The sequence below is a fragment of the Heteronotia binoei genome, chromosome 15, assembly GCF_032191835.1.
Source record: "Heteronotia binoei isolate CCM8104 ecotype False Entrance Well chromosome 15, APGP_CSIRO_Hbin_v1, whole genome shotgun sequence".
Taxonomy (NCBI): domain Eukaryota; kingdom Metazoa; phylum Chordata; class Lepidosauria; order Squamata; family Gekkonidae; genus Heteronotia; species Heteronotia binoei.
The window spans coordinates 17,806,519-17,815,976 of record NC_083237.1 but is presented as its reverse complement, the minus strand read 5'-3'; the positions used below and the strand labels follow the sequence as shown (position 1 = coordinate 17,815,976).

Here is a 9,458-nt window from a genome sequence, read left to right as displayed (position 1 = left end):
TGGCTCCACCTTTAATGTCTCCTGGCTCCACCCCCAAAGTCTCCTGGCTCCACCCCCAAAGTCTCCTGGCTCCACCCCCAAGGTCCCCAGGTATTTCTTGAATTGGACTTGGCAACCCTAATCGAAATCCCTATTTCCCCGGCATGACAGGTGAGACTTATTGCTGGAGGGGAGAGACTACAATTCCCAGAATGCATTGGGAAACTGCCGACACCTCCGATGTCCGCACCGCGTCTGGAACACCCCGGCAAACGCACTACGGACGTTGGAGAGGGCGGACTTCATTTCCCAGAATGCATTGACAATGCGTCATTTCTTTGGGTGCACTCATTGGAGGATTTAGCAACCTCGTTTCCCAGGATGCCCAGGAGTTAGTGTGCACGTGTGTTGCGTGGACCGAAGTACGTGGTTGTTGTAAGAGGCTGATCTGCATCGTCAGCTGGGAAATCAAGAAGGCTAAATCGCTATAATGTTCCTGCTGTACTATCTCAACGAGCAGGGAGACAGGGTTTACACGCTCAAGGTGAGAAGCTTTCACCGTAACTTGATACCTGAGGACTCAAGTAGAACCAGGTGGGCAGCTGTGCTGGTCTGAAGCAGTAGAACGGATTTTGAGTGCGGCGGTACCTTTTAAGACCAAGAAACATTTGTTCAAGGTATGAACTTTTGTGTGCACGCACACTTATGCGTGCAAACGAAAGCTCATACCTTAAATGAATGTTTCTTGGTCTTAAAGGTACCACTGGAATCAAAAGCTGCGTACTCAGGTATTTGGCATCCCCCTCCCCCCGCGTTCCCCAAATCCTAGATGCTACAGAGCTGATTTGCCTCTGTCCTTCTCCTGTTAATAAAAGAATAGTTGTAGGTATTTGGCATCCCAGTGGGATCTTGGTATGTAGTTTGTCACCTTGATCATTCCCGCTCCTTTCTTTTTCCTAAATGAGTTTTAAGATGTGTTTCCAGTTGTCTTGCATATATGAGAGAAATGTGCTAGATCTCTGTGGTCAAAAAGAAGGGCTGGGAAAGTTGTAAACTAAAGGATGTGGAGGGTTGGTTTTCTTTACGTTCCTCCTATAGCTGTGATCTGTTATATTTAATTTAATGTGCTAACATTATAATAGACAATGATGTGTTAATTCTGTCATTCTCAAATATGTTGGTGTGGAGGAGACACCTCCTTTTGGAAAGTTGGTTGTAAATTAGTCACCGAGAGTGACCCTTGTCTTGTATTGTTTTGGGGCGGGCATATCTGTCACATTACAATAAAAATAGGTCTGTTGCCAGCATTTATAGTTCAACATAACTTGTGGCTGACTTCAGGAAAGAAACAAACTCCTGCTGACAGATAAAAGTTTTGACTTTGGGAAGATGGACTTGCAGTTATTGGGTCTGCATGTATTGATAGGGTGGCCACAGGTGAAATGGGAGGAGGGTTTACAGGCCTACTTAACAAATCACTGTATAACGCTGACTTGTAAGCTGTGCAACTTATGAAAGGGTGCTCTTTGGATTGAAAGAAATGGCTGATATTTGCTTCCCTGACTTTTCTCAGAGTTAAGTTGATGACAGAGCTCCCGTGAGGTATTTGCTGTCCCACCAGGAGGGGATCCAAAACACTTGTCAGAAGCCGGTGAATCTAGGGCAGGAAGGATTCATTTCTTTATGTTGGCAACGGCTTTCACAGCTGGAGTCCATCGGTTGTTGTAGATTTTCTGGGTTGTGTGGCCATGGTCTTGGCATTGTGAGACCTGACATTTCACCAGTAACTGTGACTGGCATCCTCAGAGGTATAACCTGAAAAACAGGAGTTCTCTCTGGGTCAACAACTTCTCAATTTGACCCAGAGAGGACTCCAGTTTTCTGGGTTATACCTCTGAGGATGCCAGTCACAATTACTGGCGAAACATAAGGTCTCACAATGCCAAGACCATGACCACACAGCCCAGAAAATCTACAACAACTGATCCATTTCTTTACGGGTTTGATTCCCCACTCCTCCATTTGCACCTGCTGGAATGGCCTTGGGTCAGCCATAGGTCTGGCAGAGGTTGTCCTTGAAAGGGCAGTGGCTCTGAGAGTTCTCTCAGCCCCACCCACCTCACAGGGTGTCTGTTGTGGGGGAGGAAGATAAAGGAGATTGTGAGCCGCTCTCAGACTCCTGAGATTCGGAGTGGAAGGCGGGATACAAATCCAATATCATCATCTTTATTTAAAACATTTATTAGCTGCTTTTTTTCCCTTACAAGGCTCAAGTCAGTTTACAATCTGGATAAACTACATAAAAATAGAATACATAAAATACATTTTTAAAAACTCTCAGAATTTAACATCACAATTTAGGATTGCTAGAAACTAATCACCTGCAGTCCTGAATAAAACTTATCTTCAGCTGCATCCTAAAGATCAAAAGTGAAGAGGCTGGATGCACTTCACTGGGAAGGTTGTTCTGTACTCGTGGGGCTGTCACTGAAAAGGCCCTTTCTTGTGTACTCACCAGATAAGCTTCTTTATTTGATGCAACATTCAGGAAAACCTCTCCCTGTGGTCTTAATTCCTGGGTAGGAACAGACAGAGTGCCCCCAGTTTATAGTAAAGAAGATCGCTGTGAAATATAAAGGAGGGGGGTGCTTTCCTAGATATATTGCAGGGGTGGCCAAACTTGCTTAATGTAAGAGCCACATAGAATAAACACCAGGTGTCTGAGAGCTGCAGGACATGAATGTCAGATGTTTGAGAGAAGGAAGGAAAATAGGTGGGAGAGGGAGGGGGAAAGAAAGCAACTTTAACTTTAAATGCATTCTCCAAACCACTGGCTGGCTTGGCTTGGAGAAGTGATTTAAAGAGAGAAATGCCTTCTCCAAGCTGGCTGACAGGGCTGTGGATGGTTTGAGAGCCACACAATACGTGTGAAAGAGCCACATGTTGCTCCCGAGCCACAGTTTGGCCACCCCTGATATATTGTATGGTTTCTGCCAAAACTTTTTAGAGCTTCCACAGTGACTTCCAACATGTTGTTTCTAGGAGCAGAAGTCCTGTCTGGACTGCTTTGGCTCACAGATTATCCTGTCTTTTTCTGTATGCTCTGCAGAAAGTAGGACCCTTTGGCCAGCCAACATGTTCGGCTCATCCTGCCCGCTTCTCACCAGATGACAAGTACTCCCGCCACAGGGTCACCATCAAGAAACGCTTTGGCGTCCTGATGACCCAGCAGTCTCGGCCGGTGGTATAAGCCATGTCCCTCCAGCACCAGCAGAAACCGCTGCAGCCCGTCAAGATGAGATCAGCTGCTTCCAAAATCACCTTGAAGCAAGGCACAGCAGAGAGAATAGCCACGCCTCCCTTATGCGGTCTGCTTCTCTGTCGGACTCAGGTTACCCCTGGTGTATTTTACTTTCCTTTCTTTTTGTTCTTTTTTGTTCCGTGGAGCGAAGAAATGAAGGCAGTTTTTGCGAAGAGGGTTTGAACGCCTTCCCCCGTCCCTGTTTGAAATTGGCTGTTAAATTTCTGGCTTCAAATAAATAGAATGCTCTGTTGTTTTATTCTCCATTTGTTTCAGATCAACTTTAACTTTTAAAAAAGTTAGCAGTGTTAGAGCATGGAATCTTGGGTGGCTGGTTTGGTTAACGCATTTGGCACCCGGTGTGAGTGTGTGTTTACACAGCTGGTTTGCAACACTGGGTTACAAAATGTAATGGTGCTTTGGAGCAGGCATTTGTTTTTGACAGAATGAGAATGGAGTGGCGTGTCCTGGAGCTACAGGGAAGAGGAAGTCTGGGTGATGCTTTGAAGGTTCTGAGAAATTGGCACATTTTCCGAATTTTGTTTATTTTGTTTTACAGTATGTGCAAACCCTGAGGGAGACCATCGTTCTTCAAGCAGAGATCTTTTTTTCTGGCCAACCAGGAGGTCCTCTCATGAAAGGCTTTCCGTGTGTGCTTTTCAGCCAGTTGCTAGCCATTTGTGAGATAGTAAATTAAACACATTAATTTGCATCCCTGCATTTCAGAGCAGAGTGATCGCTTGGGGCTCTGTTACACCTTCCTCAGTGTTTATTTTAAACAACCTTTTCCCATTTGCAAATAAGAACATAAGAGAAGCTATGTGGGATCAGACCAATGGCCCATCCACTCCATGTCACACAGTGGTCAAAAAGAACAGGCGCCATCAGGAGGTCCAGGATACTAGAAGCCCTCCCACTGTGGCCCCCCCAAGCACCAAGAATACAGAGCATCACTGCCCCAGACAGAGTTCCAACAATACAATTCCAACAATCCAGCTTCTAGGACTGTTTTATCAGGAAGGAAAGCTGTGTTGGGAGAAAGAGGGAACGTGTTGGCCTTTTCCTTCCTTATTGTTTTTTGACTGTAGCAGCTCTTATTCCCTACCCCATGCTGGGAATGTCTTTACCGGCATGAGTAAGCAGTTCTTTGGGGAGAGGGGGAGTGCTTTTTCTCCACTGTCTTTTCACTGGGAGAAAAAGGTTAATTCCTTCCCTCCTTCCCCCAAAAAACCAGTCTCAGAAACTACATTTGCAAAAAGAAAAAGTCAAAGCAGCCCTAATGAGATTTCAGCTTAAAAAGGGACAAAATAGGAACTAACCTATGTAATGAAGGATATTTGCAATATTGACTTTTTCCTCCCCAAGAGAACATTTGCTTCTGTACTGAATGGCTGGTCCTCTTTGTCTCAGCGAGGCTTGCACAACCACGTGACTCATGAAACTTGCTGGATCTCAAATTGCACATGCAGGGCACAATTATGGAAAAGTAGATGGGATCTAGACTTAATAAAAACGATGCATCAACACCTAACTCAAGCTATTAAGTTTCATTCATTCATTCATTCATTAGACCTTTATTGGCATTAATATAAGAACACAATATAGTTTAAAACCAACGGTAACACTATAGAATATAATAAAACCTTAAAAAACCAGCAAGAGTTAAATGACATAAACTAGCTGTGGGCTATGCATGAGTAAAAGCCTCTCTGATTTGGATCGCAACCTGTAAAAAGCAAGCAACATGAGTAGTGACAAAGTTGTGTTTCCCGTGGAGTAAAAAACGGACCTTGGCACTGTCAGAAAGGCCTTGATGGTCGGAGAGCAGTGCATCTAGGTATCTTGCTCGTGGACTGCTATAGAAAGAGCAGTCCAGAAGGACATGAGGGACCGTTTTGATGACTCCTTGTCTACAAGGGCATCGTCTAAGATTGTAGGGGACTCTGTGGTATCTTCCGAAAAGGATGGCCGATGGTAATGCATTGAATCTAGCCAGCATGAGTGCTCTTCTTTGGTGAGGATCAATTAAAAAGTGGAAATAGGGAGCTAGAAGCCCAGGAGTCTGGGATAAACCCAGGTGACTTGGGGAGCAAGATTTCCGAGCTGCCTCAGTCAGACGTTGCAACTGGATATCTAGTAGTCTACGTTTGATGAATTGAAATACCGCAGAAGCAGAGGATTAAGTTTTGATTAAGTTTCATATTCTGTTCACAGTACAGTTGTGATTCCCAAACTTTTCAGAATGGCGACCCACAAGTCCAAATTTACTTGATGTGATGAGCCATCCAGGGCTGGCCCATGGGGGTTTTTTGGCACTCTAGGCAAATTATGACCATGTGTTTCAGCATTCCATTTTCTACAGTGGCTAGCTAATCAGGTGTTTTTGAGAAACCAACAAACATGGCTACTCCCTCTATGAGCCTGAAGCAAGTGGCATTCTGACATACACAGCCCTTGCATGTGTGGTTACATTCTCACCTACGACCACCTTCTGTTTCTCCATTACTCCCTCTAACCCCACTAAAGTTCTAAGAAACTCACTGTAGAAACCATCAGGACATTACTTGATGAACATATGTCACAGGGCTTTTTTTTTTTTGTAGCAGGAACTGCTTTGCATATTAGGCTGCACTCCCCTGATGTAGCCAGTCCTCCTGGAGCTTACAGTAGGCCCTGTAAAAAGAGCCCTGTAAGCTGTTGGAGAATTGGCTACAGCAGGAGTGTGTGGCCTAATATGCAAAGGAGTTCCTGCTACAAAAAAAGGCTGGACACATTTACGTAGCCCATAAGGGTGAAGTGAGGTCCTTATAGGATTCATGTGCCATGACATCACCAGGGGTCATTTCATAGAAAAAGAGGTGCTGAAGCGCAGCACAACTCATTTGCATATGTCGCACACCCCTGACATCACCGGAAGGTATACTAAATTATGTCAGCTCAGCATCTACTTTAAAATGCTTCTTGAATTATAATTGTCATAATAAAACCTTACTGCATACTTTTTAAAATTACTTTCTCCTATGTGGCCACATTTTCCCTTTTTCTGTGGGGGAAAAGATTAGAAAGTTTGTCTAACCTTAGAGTTCAGCAAAATTCTCACAAGGGAGTTGAACAATGGAACCCAGAACCAAATATTTTTTTAGGGGGGAGGGTTAAGACAAAGAGCACAATAAAATTTAGAGGTTTCCAGAGCTCTGCTCCTGTGAGCTCCTGCCCAAAATGAGGCCTGCTCAGTGGCATATATGAGATCACAGAACCTGAGAGCCAGCTGCTAGTCCAAAGCTGGTTTCTGGGCGGGATTGTTAGCCACATGTTCCAACAGACATGACACGGGGGTTCTGAAGGACACTATTAAGGTTTCTTGTTCGTTGGGAATCCATTACTTGACTGTTGCGTTACTTCACTTTCCGTCTCAAGGTGGGGATGTTTATGGGCCATATGAGGTAAGCACTGGCTCTTTAAAACACCTCTTGCTTCATATCCTGCCACTAAAACCACAACAAAAGCCAGAGGAGCCAAGGAAAGGGCAACAAAAGGGATGGCTGCTTTTGTTTCAGCTTTGAGACGTGAAAGCGAGAAGTGGAGACCACACAAAGTTAACAGTTTGTGACATGGCTCGGGTGCAGCCATGTCACAAAAGAGGGGAGAAATGTTACATTCTTGAGGGGAGAATGCTCAAAACAGGCTGTTCTCTGGGAGGACATGCTGAAAGTCGAGCCTAGTGCATAGTGTGTGTGCTTCCAAGCCAGATTATACAAGGCTGGCTTGGCAATGCTGCCTCACATTTTCCCCAGTGACCAACCCAAGTGGTCAGTGTCTCATATGAGGTACTAATAAGGTTACCAGGTCTGGGGTGGAAAATACCTGGAGACTTTGAGGATGGATCTGGAAGAGGGCAGAGTTTGGGAAAGGGGGGGGGGACCTCAGTATGGTATGATGCCTTGAAGGCCACACTTACAAGCAGCCGTTTTCTCCAAGGGAGCTGATCTCTGTCAGCTGGAGATCAGTTGTAAAAGCCAGAGACCCAAGCCCCACCCAGACGCTGGCAGCTCTAGGTACTAAGCCTCACGTCATATGTAGTGACACAGAACAGTGATCTTCAAATGTCCCGGATTTAGGTGCCATCTTTAACATGCTGAGGGCAGCATGAGATCAGTGGAGTATGTGACAGGAGGTCACATAACCTTCCTGTAATCGCATGACAGAATGAAAGCCCAGGAACGAACCCATCTGTATTAAGAAGGAATCCTCTTCAGTGACTCAGTGACCCTGCCCTGTTTTTCCTCTTGGCACACATATGCATAGAGGTAGCAGGGCAGGGGCGTGAGAAGCAAACCCTTTGTAAAACCAGCCTCAAATGGTGACTTTATATGACCTTGTGACCCATCTCAGTGTCCCTATAAGTACAAAAGCGCCGGTAATAGAACCCTTGCAGTCTATCCTCGCTAGGTATGTTTGATGTAAAATGCGGTCATTCAGGAACTCGGTACATGCAAAGTTTGATTGCTGTAAAGCACTTTAAGCGTGCAGAACATGGGCTTCCAGTGTTAAGAGCACAAACACTGGCTGTTGCCGTAGTTCATTTCAGGGCACATTTCAGGGAGCCAGGCAGGTGCTTATCTTTAGGGCCTCAAGCGGTCTGAGTGCCGAAGGTTTGGAAGACTGCCAATCCCACATGAATGTGCCGAGCAGTTATGATTTCCTATAGCCCTGTGTGTCCCCACCTTCAGAGGTAAGGGGAGTTGAGTTGCCAACTGTGGCTTGGGACATTCCTGGAGATTACGGTTGCCAGATCTGTGTTGGAAAATACCTGGGTGGATCCAGGAGAGGGTGGAATTTGGGGAGGGGAGGGGCCTCAGCACTGTACAATGCCATAGAATCCACCCTTTAAAGCAGCCATTTTCTTTAGTGGAGCTGATCTTTACCAGCTGGAGCTCAGCTGTAAAAGCAGGAGATCGCCAGGCCCCACCTTGAGGCTGGCAACCCTATATCAGGGGAGAGATTATTGGGAAAGGTGGAATTTAGGGAGCGGGAGCATAGTTGGTATGTGATGTAGGGTTGCCAATCCCCAGGTGGGGGCAGGGGATCCCCCAGTTTGGAGGCCCTCCCCCCGCTTCAGGGTCATCAGAAAGCGGGGGGAGGGGAGGGAAATGTCTGCTGGGAACTCTGTTATTCCCTATGGAGATCTATTCCCATAGAAAATAATGGAGAATTGATCCGCGGGTATCTGGGGTTCTGGGGGGGCTGTTTTTTGAGGTAGAGGCACCAAATTTTCAGTATAGCATCTAATGCCTCTCCCCAAAATACCCCCCAAGTTTCAAAAAGATTGGACCAGGGGGTGCAATTCTATGAGCCCCAAAAGAAGGTGCCCCTATCCTTCATTATTTCCTATGGAAGGAAGGCATTGAAAAAGTGTGCCGTCCCTTTAAATGTGATGGGCAGAACTCCCTTTGGAGTTCAACTATGCTTGTTACAGCCTTGATCTTGGCTCCACCCCTAATGTCGCCTGGCTCCACCCCCCAAAGTCTCCTGGCTCCACCCACAAAGTCCCCAGATATTTCTTAAATTGGATTTGGCAATCCTAATGTGATGCCATAGGGTCCACCCTCCAAAGCAGCCATTTTCTCCAGGGAACCAGGTCAGATGTAATTCAGGGAGATCTCCAGGCCGTATGTGGAGGCTGGCAACCCTAAAGCGCTGACCAGAAAAAGGGCCTTTTCGGTGGTGGTGCCTCAGTGTTGGATTATCCATGGTGTTTTACTTGACACAAAGCTTGCTAAGACTTTGGGCACTAGATATAAAAGCAATTTTATAACAACTTGTTTTCCTAGGCACTCCTCCCCTTTTTTTCTCTTATGCATTCTGACTACTGCAAAATGCATATGCATCTTTTGTAGAAATGTGGTTTGGGCCAGTTTTGAACACATGGTATGTTTTTCCTCTTTCCTTTTGAGGTTTCAAAGTGTGTTGTATTCTTTGCTAATGTGTAAAATTATTGTACCTTTCCACCTGGATTGACTGTATTTTTATGATTTGCTGCTTGAGGTGTTTTTGAACTGAGATAAACATACGTATTTTAAATAAGATTAATGGGCAAAAGAGGACTGGGGTTTGTGTGTGTGTTTTCTAATACTGCGTATATCTCATCTGCCCTTAAATGCTCATTTCACCCCCTCCC

At 45.5% G+C, this 9,458-nt stretch overlaps 1 protein-coding gene across 1 annotated transcript; it reads left to right on the top strand.

Moving 5' to 3' along the window:
* Positions 1-218: 218 nt before the first annotated feature.
* NOP10 (NOP10 ribonucleoprotein) lies at positions 219-3,544 on the top strand. Its single transcript, XM_060255621.1, has 2 exons — positions 219-523; positions 3,089-3,544. The coding sequence occupies exons 1-2, from the start codon at positions 470-472 to the stop codon at positions 3,227-3,229; spliced, it is 195 nt and encodes a 64-aa protein (XP_060111604.1). The 5' UTR covers positions 219-469; the 3' UTR covers positions 3,230-3,544.
* The last annotated feature ends 5,914 nt before the right edge of the window (positions 3,545-9,458 follow it).